This window comes from Hirundo rustica, chromosome 7 (genome assembly GCF_015227805.2).
Source record: "Hirundo rustica isolate bHirRus1 chromosome 7, bHirRus1.pri.v3, whole genome shotgun sequence".
Classification (NCBI taxonomy): domain Eukaryota; kingdom Metazoa; phylum Chordata; class Aves; order Passeriformes; family Hirundinidae; genus Hirundo; species Hirundo rustica.
Window position 1 is genome coordinate 18,196,451 of NC_053456.1, and position 14,292 is coordinate 18,210,742.

A 14,292-nucleotide genomic window follows, 5' to 3' on the forward strand; every position below is an offset into this window, starting at 1 on the left:
TTTATGATTGAGTCTGTACCTTTGTAAAACATATGTTGGCTCAATCATCTGACGTGTAAATTGCCATGACAAGTAGAGCTTGTATTTATCAACAAATATTTAATTCTTATTTGATAATCTGTGGTTTAGTTACTTCCGTGACCCTTATAAATAGTTTTATTAGTTTTCCATGTCAACCTTGCCTTGGTGCAAATTTTTAAAATAAAAAAATTACTATCTGAAGACTTCTTTTTAATCTTTAGTCAGGGGATTAAAAAAATATAATAAAAAAACCAATTTGGAGATGAAGGAATTGAGAGAACAGGAAGGATGGAAGGGAAGGGCATTAAATGGAGGGAAATAGGTAGTGATTGGTTTTATTTTTGATTTATTAGGGCCACTCCTTCCTAATGGCTGTTAGAAATACAATTCCAAGGATTATTGATGAAAGATAATTGTATTATTTATTTTACAGCTATTCTAGTTTATTTACTCATCTGCCTGCAGACCAGACCAGCGTTATGCAAGCCAGAATTGATGAAGTGGTTAAAGGAGTCACAGGGAATGTAATGAAGTGTGGATATCCCTAACAGTGAAGCCTCTACCATTGTCTAACAAACAGTTGGTTCTGAGTCTTGATTAGTCTGGTTAAATCTGAACAGCACTGGTAGCTATGGCTGTTGAATAAGATTTTTCTGGACACTAGAAAGTTACATTTGACCAAAAACAAGGTCTGGATATGATTTTTGAGAGCTTTTACATTCTCATCAAGTTCTGAAGATATCATGGGAAGTGTCCATTCCAATTCACCCAGCTTTTGGGTGTTTTGTTTTTGCATGTGACTTCATTTTTGTTTAAATCCCACCAAATGTTGACTGGTTTATGTGAATATAGAAGGCACTTTTATACCGTTCTACCAACATGGTTTCATCAACAGGTACCTAGAACATACTTTTATTCTACTTTGTCTGACGTTAAGATTTTTCTGCATTATAGAGGGTTTCCTGGAGAAAGAGGTCCAGCCTTGAATCTTCTTGAGAAGTTCAGGGCACACATCATTCCCACCATATGTATTGGAAGGATATAAAGATGAATGAGCAATATTGCCTTTCTGTTTTTGTGTAGGTCTCTTTGGTTAGCTTAACAGCCAATGCCTTGGGCTACTCAGAACTTGGTGCGATTAAATCCCTTAGGACACTAAGAGCTTTGAGACCTCTAAGAGCCTTGTCGCGATTTGAAGGGATGAGGGTAAGACAACGTGAAAGAATCTGAAATAATGCATGCATCCACGGAAACAATGCATGCAGAATAATCAACGATCAATCCATGCAGAAATGCTACACTACCATCCTATATATTTCACATTTATCACTAACATATAAGCAAAAGGCTTCATCTGCTTATATGAATTCATGTGTTATTGCACATATTGTTACACTGAATGAGGCTCCTTGGCCTTTCACCATTTTTCATATTTTCATGGAGGGCCCAAGGATTTATCAACTGCATGGATCTATGCAATATTACTGAATTTATCCTATATAAACACATCCTGCTATAGTCAGAAGAGTTTAAAAAAACTCCAATACTTCCTCTTAAAAGAGTGTGCACATACACCCATGTATGCATGCACCTGTGTATTTTGTACCAGTTTAGACTATTTTACATAGTGCCTGTATTTTAACATAGTTTTCTGTATATATAAATTGTGAACGTCTTTTAGAACTAAAAGTTTTTTAATTAATTTGTATGTTAATAAGTAAATTGGCACTATTAAAATACCTGCTCTCTTTCATATTAAAACAATTGCATTCTATTTAAGAAAACTTTTCTGGCATATCAGAGATCAAGCTGGTTTTATGATTTCTGGTTGCTTACTGATTTCCATATTGATTGTAAAATGTTGATTATAATCTATAAAGCACTAAGCAGTCTGAAAACATATTAGACTTTTGCTGTATATTTGAGAAGTTACTGTCCCCAGCTGTTTGTTATCACTGTATCAGTTACCACAGCTGAGATCCTCAGCTCCCAACAGAGTGCATTCAGCCTGTCTCAGTGCAAAGTCAAAGTGGTTAGTTTAAATCACTTCCTTAGTGCACTGTAATGGACAAAGACCCACACATAGCAGATGTACTCTGCTCTGACTCAAAAGCCCTAGAAATGTTTCTCTCAGAGGCAGTAGTAAACAACCAGATATGGTAGATATTTCTAGCTCCAGCCACGGGAAGATGTCTGGCTTACACCTTCAGGGTCCATCTGCCTCTCTTGGACATACTGCCATAGTGGGCATCAGCAGATGCACCTGAACTGGAACCCTACTGCCATAATTAAAAGGGATCTTTGTGTGAGCTCCCTCCTGCAATCACTATTCTTTGGCACACCAGGTGATAAGCTGATTAGCTAATTTGTAAGTCATGTACAAATTGGTAAGCTTCTGAAGAAAATGTCATGCTCTCTGTGGAAAGTAGGAGAAGACTTCAACCAAAAAAGAAATGGGTTTTGGTGAAATGTTATAAGTTCAAACAGGAAATAATATTTCTTTGCCTCCAAAAAATTCTGGACCTTTACTAAAGCAAATTTGAAAATTTGGGATGTTTATATCAGAGCTAAGGCCTGTCTAAAGCATCAGTATTATCTCACTAAAACCACATTAACTGTTGGGAGTTTTTTATGACAACGATTAGCAAAACAAAATTGCGTATATGGCAATTTACTGTTGCATGGAAAAAACCCAATAACCTTGTCATGAAGGTATAAGGGTAATTGTCAATCCCATGACTTCCATGTTGGTGTAAACTTCACCTATGGATTTGATCCTGATCTGCCAACTGTATCACTTTGTACAATGCCCAGTTGAGGAGAAGATTTATGAGTTTAGCAAAAAATACAATAAAAAGTAGTAGATGAAGTTAGATTAATTAGGGCTAGAAATGTGACCTATAGTTCCTTAGTTAGGCAATTAACCATTGAAATAATCCAATAGATGTAAGGAATTTTGCCTTATTTAAAGTAATTAATTCCAAGTTTATCATCTTTAAAAATACAGTTGCTCAAGTTGCTGAAGAGATTAGTATGAGAGCATTTTAAAGTCTGATACATGGAAATTCAAGATATGTGTTCATAACATAATCACTCAATCAGTGTTTATGATGTATGAACTGAAAATATGACAATACAGTACAATGCATAAATTAGCATAGATGCTTCAATTTACTTCCCTTGAGCATTATAATTTCCATACACAAACAGGAAATTCTGTTCAATACATATCAAATTTTTAACTCACTATACTATTCTCTAGGATTTAGACTTGTGCACACTCAAACTAGTAATTAATATAAAAAAATTGCCCCTATGAAAAACATGATACTTTTTTTTCCCCTGCCTCTTCCCACCACTGTTATTGCTAGGAAAGTTGTACTTTAATTTGCACTTGGTACTTCATTGAAATAGCCTGTGGGAATATAATTAATCTGTCCATGCTCTGTTCCAAGCAGTATCACTCACTGCTATATGGTGTAGGACACTAATACCTTTTTCTTTCAGCTAGAAAACATGGGGTTTGATGTCTTTCTTATGCTTCCCTGCTTTCATTTGCTGTCAGGCTTAGCCCCCTTTTCTCGCACCCCTACTACCAGTGGAAGCTGGAAGGTGTCGGGATCAGTATTTTCAGTGATGCTCAAACATATGTTTTGAGTGTCTTCAAATGATTCATATCACAAGCTCTATAGCTTCAGGACTCAAACTAATCCCAGAGAAAGTAGGTCAGCTGTAGAAATCCAGCAATTAAATAATGACTGGACCTGCAGCTGCAGCAGAAAGAGGAACAAAAATCTTGGGTGTACTGAGACTGAAAGCTCGAGGACAAATATTTTCACTTCATTAACTCTCCTTTTATACCTCAAGAATCGTTCCTGATGGATGATATTATTACATTTAAGAAATCTACTTATATTTTTTGAGTAGAAGAATTGAGATAACTTTCAATTTTTTTTTTTTTTAAAAGGCAACTATATATTGGAAAAAAAAATTGATAAATATTCCCAAATTGGGAAAAAAATATCTTGCCATTTATTGTTCCAGTCAAATTGCTGTAAAAATAAGTGAGTTCATGATTTTTCAATTTAAACTAATTCAGCATTGTTATTAGACTGTTCATTTGCTTAGGTCAAACAACATCTTATGGCCTTTCACAGTCATGTGGTTCACAGTGCTGAGTACAAGGTTGTCAACATAAGACAACACCATTGAAATCGCAGAGATTTATCCATCAGTTAGGGAATCCTCTCTAGCCAGCTGCTGACTTATAAAATTCTCTATTACTATTACTTACTAATTTATAACAAGTACTGTTAAGGAGGTTTTTATTATGATTAAGAAAATATTCTGATTTATTTTAAATTTCCCCACTAGAAATAACAACTTATTAAAACATTTGATTTACAATATGTGGAGGAAAAAAGGTACAAACAAAAAAGCATGAAAGATTTGGTGGACTTCACGCACCATTCTGTGCTTTTATGGAGTCATGGCGTAGTTCACATTGAAAGAACCTTCATTTGATCCAGTTCCTAAATTTAAATAAAACAACAATTTCACTGAAGTGCTATAGGCTCTCAAATGTTGTCCAAAGTATGTAACATCCAAAAGAGGTAGTGTTTTGGCAGGAATGGAGCCCTGAAAGTAAAACAGGAATTTCTCCTTTCCTTCATCCCAATTCTACTTTATAATACACATGATGGCTCATCACCTATCTGATTTTCAAAGGGTTTATTTTTTGTTCTGTAAACGGGCAAGGAATGAAAGCCCATCTACCTGGACTACTAATTTTATAATTCATTGAATCTGTGGATGGTATTAGTTGAAGACATAACTGTAATGACAAAGTACTTTATAGACCTTCACTACATATTTGTATTTCAAAAAGAAACAATACGTTTATTATGCTAGAGGATCTACCCTAGTACTTACATCATATAAAATAAATTAATTTAAAAAAAGCCTATCAAAGTAATAGCTAGTATTTTAGCATTTAAATAAAAAAAAAAGCAAACTTCACTAAGTTTTAAGACTCTGATTCAGTTGTTTTGGCAAAGTTGGTGGCAGTGCCCTATAGTTAACAAATTATATATTGTCAGAGTTATTTGCAGAGAGATTTAAAATAGGAATTAACTAATTTAGCATCACCAATTCCATCATTAAATGAATAACTCTCATTCATAATGGACCTACTTTCTCCCAAATTTTATTTTCCTTAGTGTTTTATTTTCATTCTGGCATGTTTTTAATCATTGCTCAACATCACACATTAACTCATTTTCTCATTTTTCTTTCCTGAATCCTGATTTTTCCCAAAATTCAATTGGGAATTAAATCAAGTCTCTTTTTCAAGATTTATTTGCCAGTTGCCTGAACACTAACAGCTCTGGTGTGTTTAGATACTCAGTAGTTTGAACAGGAAATTTCTACTTTTTGAACAAGAAAATTTCTACTTTTCTTATTCTATATGGAAACATCCAAAGGAACATGCTTACATCATTGGGTTTTATTTTTGAAGACTCAAAGTTCATTTCAATTAGAAATTTGCTCAGTAATATATTTGAACTTACTCGGATTTGTTTGTACAGTAAACATGAAATATTAAAAATCTGGTTTGTTTGATTCAGTTAGAGATTATAATTATTATGGTTTTGCAGACATACACTAGGTAAATATTCTACAAAACACTGATGAATACTTCTTTTTACTATTTTTTAAAACTTTTCTTATTTTGCACATTATTTAAAGCTACCATTTGCTACTATTTGTATTTTTTCCTTCTAATTAAGTTTGGCATTTTATCTTTTCTCTATGCTGCTTTTCTGTCTTGTTACTCTCAACAATTGAAGTATAACACAGAATTATAATAGCATATTACATTTGAGAGAGGCTGATGAAGCATTTGTACAATCCTGGTGCCTGTGTTCTTACAGTGCCTCTCTTCGGTTTCATTTGTACTCCAGGTTGTGGTGAATGCCCTGTTAGGAGCAATTCCATCCATTATGAATGTGCTTCTTGTTTGCCTTATATTCTGGCTGATATTTAGTATCATGGGAGTAAATCTATTTGCTGGAAAGTTTTACTACTGTGTTAACACAACAACCGATGAGAGATTTGATATCAGCCAAATTAACAACTTCAGTCAATGTGAGGAGCTCATACAAAACAATGAAACTGCCCGGTGGAAGAATGTGAAGGTTAACTTTGACAATGTAGGCCTTGGTTACCTTTCTCTGCTCCAAGTGGTAAGTCACCAGTCCTTAATTTCTATGTCTCTTTCTATATCACTCTTGTTTACTTGTAACAGTAAAAAGTTTTGGGTGGGTTTTTTTGGTGGGTTTTTTTTTTTTTTTCTTTTATTTAGAATTTTTTTCTCTCAACTCTTGGTTTGAATTATGAAGTGTGGGATAAATCCAGACTCTACAGAAATAATACAAAGCCTAGAGAATATACTGGCTATGAGACAAAATATATAATTCAAACCCAATACACCTTAGCTGCATTGAATCTGCATCAAGTAAACCTCTAATGCTCATGCACAGAAAAAACCCCTTTTATATCAGATATTATTCATAATAGACAAAAGTTTTTAATAGATGCTGTGTTCTCCATAGTCAGATATTAGAATTGGCTTGCAGTTCTCGTACATGAATAAAACATACAATAGAAGGCAAGAGTCAGCTATTAGGATTGCACTCTGCTGGTTTTTATGATGAGTACTAAAGACACTTAGTCTTCAGCTCCTAAAAAATGCTTCTGACAAGCCATTTTCCAGGAAAAGTGTGACCTAAACACCTGTGCTCTTTTTATAGGCTACATTTAAAGGATGGATGGACATCATGTACGCAGCTGTGGATTCTCGTAATGTAAGTATAGTCCCTTGACTCCATTTTGATTGTATGAGCTCCAAGATTTGAGAATGTAATTTTAACATCTTTCAGAAATTACAGTAAACATGAAAGAATAAAGTGTCACTATAATTTTGTAGTTAAAGAAAATGGAAACTATGGGAAAAATACAAGAAATGAGGAAAGCAGAGGAGCAGTCCTAAAGGATTACATGTTCTCATGGTACACTTGAATCACAGTTCCTCAGTCCTACAACACACTTACTTGGTGCCATGAAATACCTTTTCCTCCTCTCATTATGCATTGAGCCATTCTTTATATTTGGAAACAGACACCGATACAGAGAGGGGGTTTTTTGTAATACTGATCTTATTTATAGTTAAGACTTTCATAGTGCTCTGCAAGATGCCTGACTCCTTTTTTTAGGGCACAGTGTTTATTTTTAATTAGACCTTTACATTTTCTTACCCTTTGGCCTGCCTCTTGTTGCCTTGGTGCAAGTTTTCCTCTACTTCTAAGTAGACAATTGAATAAACTATACTCATAAAACTCCATCTTTTTTTGGTAAGCTGCACTCACAGCAGGAGGTCTGTTGTAGTATAATGGAAGTACATACCTATACCAAGAAAATATGTTTAGTCTAAACATGGCTTGGATGTCTCTCTTCCTGAATCCTGTGCAGTATCCTAAGCACCTGTAGCAGTGAAATCTGCACAAGCCCACAACACCAGCCTCCCACAAGATTTACAGATAATTCTGCAGATGTAAAACCTGGTGTTTCTGGTTGTCTATACACTCACACAGGTGGAACTTTGCTAGTTTAAACCAACTGTGTTTTCAGTATTTATTCTACATTCGTATGGGCCAGTTACTTTTTTTTTTTTTTTTTTTTTAAATGAAATATCAGGTTTGATAGCAAAGTCCTTTTCCAAGAATGTAACTAATTTTAGATTGAAGATCACTGGAATATATGTCAGGATTTGACCATAAGAACCAAAGGTCCCAGTGATAGAGCCCTAAATTTTATGCAGCAGATATTTTCTGTTCACTGTTAAACTAGTGCATAGTTTCTATGCCTTTTTTCAGGTTTTGGATCAGCCAAAGTATGAAGATAACCTGTACATGTATCTTTACTTTGTCATCTTTATCATCTTTGGATCATTTTTTACCTTGAACCTCTTTATTGGTGTCATCATAGACAATTTCAACCAGCAGAAAAAGAAGATAAGTAGTTCATTGTTATTCTGAAAAAAACATTAAAAAATTCTTATTTATGGTCCACCGATGACAACTTTATTCATAAAATTTTTAATCATAAATTAGTTAAGAGCACTGCATAGTAAATACATTAAATTATTAATGCTTATTGTTTGGCTTGATGAGGTTTTGATGGACAAGTGACAATCTATGACTCTCCATGGTTACTGAAATACTCAATGTCATCTTTGTAAAGATATGGATTTGAGACTGAAGCCTTAATTGACTCATAAAAAGGCGAAATTGAAATAGCTAAATGTAGCTATCAAAACTCTGCTATACTTCCTTCATGTCACAGAAGGTAGTATACTCAGCAGTATAAATTTCTGAACTTTGGTAATAAACATTGTATTATCTTTATTCGTATCTTCTTTAGTCTTTGTGCTTTGTCAGCACTGCCTAGAAGGGTATCTGTGTTCCAGCTACTGAACTCAACACTTTCTATAGCTTAATACATAATATAAAAATCATAAAAGGGATTTTTATGTCTGTCCTAAATTTTCCCACAGATGAGAATGTGAACAAGAGTGATCATTAGTATTACTTATAAGTAATCAATAAAGATACATGGTTGTAACCAGTTTTTGTCTCTTGGGTTTACTTTGGAGGTCAAGATATTTTTATGACAGAAGAACAGAAGAAATACTACAATGCAATGAAAAAATTGGGTTCAAAGAAACCACAAAAGCCTATACCTCGACCAGCAGTAAGAATAAAAATATTTTCTGTATTTTTACAACTGTTTAAAAATTGGACTTTTTCTATTATGCCTTAGGCTGAAATAAATTGTAAACTAAAAAATATGTTATATAAGAAAAGCCTTATTAATCTGAAATACCATTTTTTCCCTTTTTCTTCTGCTACAACAGAACAAATTCCAAGGCATGGTCTTTGATTTTGTAACAAAACAAGCATTTGATATCAGTATCATGATACTTATCTGCCTTAACATGGTCACAATGATGGTAGAAACAGATGACCAGAGTGAAGACATGGAAAACATTTTATATTGGATTAACCTGGTGTTTATCGTACTTTTCACTGGAGAATTTGTCCTGAAATTGATTTCACTTCGTCATTACTACTTTACTATAGGTTGGAATATTTTTGATTTTGTGGTTGTGATTCTCTCCATAGTAGGTAAGAGCAACTAATTTTTATGACCTGTATAATTATGTGAAAATGGAAATATTTTTTGGCATGTAAAATCTATTTATATTTTGGTTCAACTTTGTCACTAGAAAGTCTTATACATTAGATAACTGCAAAATATGGTAAGAATTTTTCAGCAAGCGATTTCACAAACTCTTACATTTTTTATTGATTGAAATTAGATCTTTATGTTAAAATCAGCAGAGATTCCTACACATACATGAAAGGCAATTTTGATATAAAATTACAGTGACAGTTGCAGGTGAAAGAGTCCAGCCATCCAAAATCCAAGAGCAAATTTTGTGTGGGACTACTGTGAGGGTAGGAAACATGCACCCCAGAAAGCAGGGTAAAACACTTTGCTTACTTCCATTTTGTTTGATCCTGAGAGGCTTTGTGTCTGAACTAGAGTGAGCACTGGATAAGCAGAGCTGAAGTGGATGTGGTAGCAAATAATGACTCCACTAATCTTTGCTTTATCTAGAGCAGCAAACTTGAAAGAACTTGAGTAAAGATTGTATCATTTTAACTTTTAAGTACACTTTAATATGCAAATCAGTTTTGCTATTTTTGTATTTAAAAAGTTATTTTTCTGCTTTGAGGCACATAACACAATGCTCAATTCTTTTATTCATCTGTGAATTTTAACAAACCTTTTTATCAGTTTCTTTATGTTCTTAATTTCTGTCAGTAGTAATAAACCTGTGTTCATGTTATTTTATGTATGATTAAGAAGTTGCAGTTCTCTTCAAATAGACGTATTTTTTTGAATAACCTAACTTGATTACATGGAATTTTAATACTACTGTGCACATGATCTTTCTTCAGATTAACTGATTATTTTTGTTACGATTAAACAAAAGGGTATTCCCCTGATCTCAGCATTTGATAATATACTAATTGATAACACTAGTTATCAGTTTGTCCTAAAAAAGTATACCAAACACAAAGGTTTTGTGAAGAAAACTGAATGGCTAATTCCTAAAAATCTGTTTAAGTATCTTAGTCTTCTTAAAGTTCTACAACCCTTGTAGAATATATCTTTAGCAGTGGCTTTTAAATGCAATAATACACTTTACTGATTTAACTTCTTTATTTTTTCTAGGTATGTTCTTAGCTGAGATGATTGAGAAGTACTTTGTATCTCCCACACTATTCAGAGTCATCCGGCTTGCCAGAATCGGTCGAATCCTGCGCCTCATTAAAGGCGCTAAGGGAATCCGCACTCTGCTTTTTGCTTTGATGATGTCTCTTCCTGCTTTGTTCAACATTGGGCTGCTGCTCTTCCTGGTCATGTTCATCTACGCCATATTTGGCATGTCCAACTTTGCCTATGTCAAGAGGGAAGTTGGGATTGATGACATGTTCAACTTTGAGACGTTTGGCAACAGCATGATCTGCCTGTTTCAGATCACCACATCCGCTGGCTGGGACGGTTTGCTCGCCCCAATTCTGAACAGTGGGGAGCCAGACTGTGACCCTCATAAAGATCATCCAGGGAGCTCTGTGAAAGGTGACTGTGGCAACCCTTCCGTTGGGATTTTCTTCTTTGTCAGCTACATTATCATATCCTTCCTGGTGGTGGTGAACATGTACATTGCTGTGATTTTGGAGAACTTCAGTGTTGCAACTGAAGAAAGTGCTGAACCCTTGAGCGAGGATGACTTTGAGATGTTCTATGAAGTCTGGGAGAAGTTCGATCCCGATGCAACACAATTCATAGAGTTCAGTAAATTATCAGATTTTGCAGCTTCATTAGATCCACCTCTTCTCATAGCAAAACCAAACAAGGTGCAGCTTATTGCAATGGATCTGCCCATGGTGAGCGGTGACAGAATTCACTGCCTTGACATCTTGTTTGCTTTCACAAAGCGTGTGTTGGGGGAAAGTGGGGAGATGGACGCCCTCAGAATACAGATGGAAGATCGGTTTATGGCAGCCAATCCTTCTAAAGTCTCCTATGAACCAATTACAACCACACTGAAGCGAAAGCAGGAGGAGGTGTCTGCTGTCATCATTCAGCGTGCTTACAGACGTCACCTTTTAAGGCAAAAAGTCAAAAAAGTATCATGTATATTTAGTCAGGATAAAGGTAAAGAGGAAGATGATCTGCCCATGAAAGAAGATATGATTATGGATAAACTAAATGAGAACTCCACTCCAGAAAAAACAGATATGACCCCATCCACAACCTCCCCACCTTCTTATGACAGTGTAACAAAGCCAGACAAGGATAAATATGAAAAAGACAAATCAGAAAAAGAAGATAAAGGTAAAGACAGCAGGGAAAGTAAAAAGTAACATAGAACGCTGTTTGTAATAAACTGTTTACAGCCTGAAAAAGTATGTGTTTGTGTCAACAGGACTCCTGTAGGAGGTACATGCCAAACTGTCAGTTTTTACATATATAGATATATATATTATTATATATATATATATATAAGGTCAGTGCCTATAGCAAGACAGTGACCTCTCGTCATCAAACTGCAACTCTGTAAAACAGGGTAACATCTTGACAGGAGGTTGTTGTTTTTAGTACCAGCTGACACTGCTGAAGAGATGATAAAATGGCCAACCAGACTGTAGGGACCAGTTGAAAAAAAAAGGTGCAAACCTACAAATCTCTGTGTTTAACATGAAACACACAGTACAAAAATTGTATCCACTGTTAGCATTTCAACAGTCACATTTGCCATATTTTTACAAAAATCAGTGTTGGTGAACTTATCATTTTTTAATTCACAGGTTGTTTACTATTATATGTGACTATTTTTGTAAATGGGTTTTATGTTGGGGAAGGGGGTATGAGGACCAGGTGTTCTACTCTCGGATTCTCTATAATGTACAGACAGAAGTGATTTGCATGAAGGCATGCTGCACTTGTAGTTCATGCATGGGAAAACATGACGTCGCACAAAGCAGCAGTCTGACTACTTCCATGTTTCAGGGTGGCTCTGTATGTTGAGGTGCTTAATAACAGTATCCATCCAGTATCTCATCCAGACAAATCTTAATGTGCCTGTAAAGTCCCATAGAGTCTACAATAATAGAACAGATGTTTTATTTTTTCATATGTCATTTAACATATGCATAAAAATTCTATCAAGGGACATAGAGTCCACTTCTATGTATTCTTCTGCGGAAAACAGTTTACCTGACCTTGGGAAATTGAGTTTACCAAAAACTTAAGGATTATGAAGTTGTTCTGCTTCACCCTGCAGTATCATTTAGCCATCTTCTGCTCTCAGCAAGGTTGACATTGTATGTGTTGATTAAAAAAGTACCCTCTATGTAAATAGTTATTTTATCCCGTGGTGCATGTTTGAGCAAACAAATAATGACATGTGCACAATATTTATTGCATCAAATATGTACCACAGTAAATGTAATTTGCAAGCTCTCAACAGATAATATGAAGTATTCTGTACCATTATAGATAGTTTGGAAGCTATCACTGATGCATGTTTATCTTGCCTTTGCTGCTGTAATTTTACTCCTTCCACTGTTAAGAGTCTAATATGGGAAGCCATAGCTCAGTGGTTAAGTGAAATAAATTGTTCAATTGGTCATCATCCTTTCACAACATCAAGCAATAGTTTGCAGTTATTTAAGAGCTTCTTGCTTTGCATTCTAAAATTTTAAGTGACTACTGTACGGTGCATAGTCCGACTGTACAGGATATGTTGCAAACTGCTTAATCTGTTGAAAACTACATGGATGGAATTTTCTAAGAAAATATAAATACTGTAAAAAATACCATTTTATTTTATTTTTCAGCATTTTGTACATAAAATAAGAAATGAGAATTATCTTCAGGTTGATGTTACTGTCACTTTTATTACTTTCTATCCATAGCACTTTTTAATTCAAGAACTTCACAAAATAAGAAACAAAGGAAAGAATGGGGTAGCTTTAGGTTTCTGCTTTTTTATTAGTACTGTATTTTTGCACACATTTTAATGTGAAATAAGTTTCAAACTGAGTCCAAAATGCACTTGCTTCCAAATAGATATAACTTGTAATTGAAATGTGGTGGGGAGGATTTGTTTAAAATTCTAGCACTGCCTGCATCAGAAGTTTCAAGGTAGTCTTTTTATTCATGAAATCTTTACCAGTGTTTGTTTACATAGACTATTCTTATTCTTGTTGATTCATGCTGCACTAGAACTGTTCTAAATATAATATGGGATCCACAATGTTTTTTTTTTTTCCACAGGAATTAAATAGAAAACTTGTATAATTGATCACATCAGGACATTTTGTGTTCCTTACACAAGCAAAAATTCAATGTTGACTCCTCCTTTTACAAAAATATTGACTTGTGTGTCGGTGAACTGCATGCAGGAAAATGCTATTACCATAAAGAACAGTAAACCACATTACAGTTGAGCCAAAAGAATAAAGACTTCATTTTTTATTGTATTTAATGGTTTTGTCTTTGTTTTTTTTCCCCCACTAAAAACAGTTGGACATCAAGAGGTGCTATGAAAATAAAATATGAATATATTAAGTGTTAGAAATAGGTTTGTGAAAAGTAAAAACAAAAAACTGAAGCTGTATGCTTTCTGAAATATCTTAAACATGATTTGCACTTACACTCTTGAGTTTATTAATCCTATTCAGAATCCTAGTAGGATAATGTCTAAGAGCTCATGATGTTTCAATCCCTTTTTTATATCAGGTATTCTGAGGCAACCTGAAAAAATGACACTAAAGAAAGTCTCTAGCTACCAAGGCTGCAGTGTACGTATAATTTCAAATATATTTTACAATTGAAGAATTATCTTTGTGTTATAAAGAAAAAAAATATTTATCCCATTATTTTCTGAGTATAATTTATGAATCTGTGCTAAGACATGAGAGCCAAATTTTTAGGTAACAATCATATTTGAGTGTTATTTCTCAAAATATCTTTTCCCCATTACAAATTTAAAGTAATGCCATGAAGGTTACACTGAACAAATTAAAAGCACAAACTCTAATAATCATCATAGATGTGCAGATATGCACTCCA

General features: G+C 34.4%; 1 protein-coding gene across 1 annotated transcript in view; it reads left to right on the forward strand.

Annotated features, from left to right (window-relative positions):
* LOC120754883 (sodium channel protein type 2 subunit alpha) overlaps positions 1-13,700 on the forward strand; it is a 75,938-nt gene extending 62,238 nt beyond the window's left edge. The window contains exons 21-28 of the mRNA XM_058421246.1: positions 1,105-1,227; positions 5,985-6,266; positions 6,834-6,887; positions 7,956-8,093; positions 8,728-8,832; positions 8,996-9,266; positions 10,384-11,550; positions 13,495-13,700. Coding sequence (XP_058277229.1) covers positions 1,105-1,227; positions 5,985-6,266; positions 6,834-6,887; positions 7,956-8,093; positions 8,728-8,832; positions 8,996-9,266; positions 10,384-11,550; positions 13,495-13,505 — 2,151 coding nt within the window. The 3' untranslated portion in view covers positions 13,506-13,700. The remainder of the gene's footprint in view (positions 1-1,104; positions 1,228-5,984; positions 6,267-6,833; positions 6,888-7,955; positions 8,094-8,727; positions 8,833-8,995; positions 9,267-10,383; positions 11,551-13,494) is intronic.
* Positions 13,701-14,292: the final 592 nt, after the last annotated feature.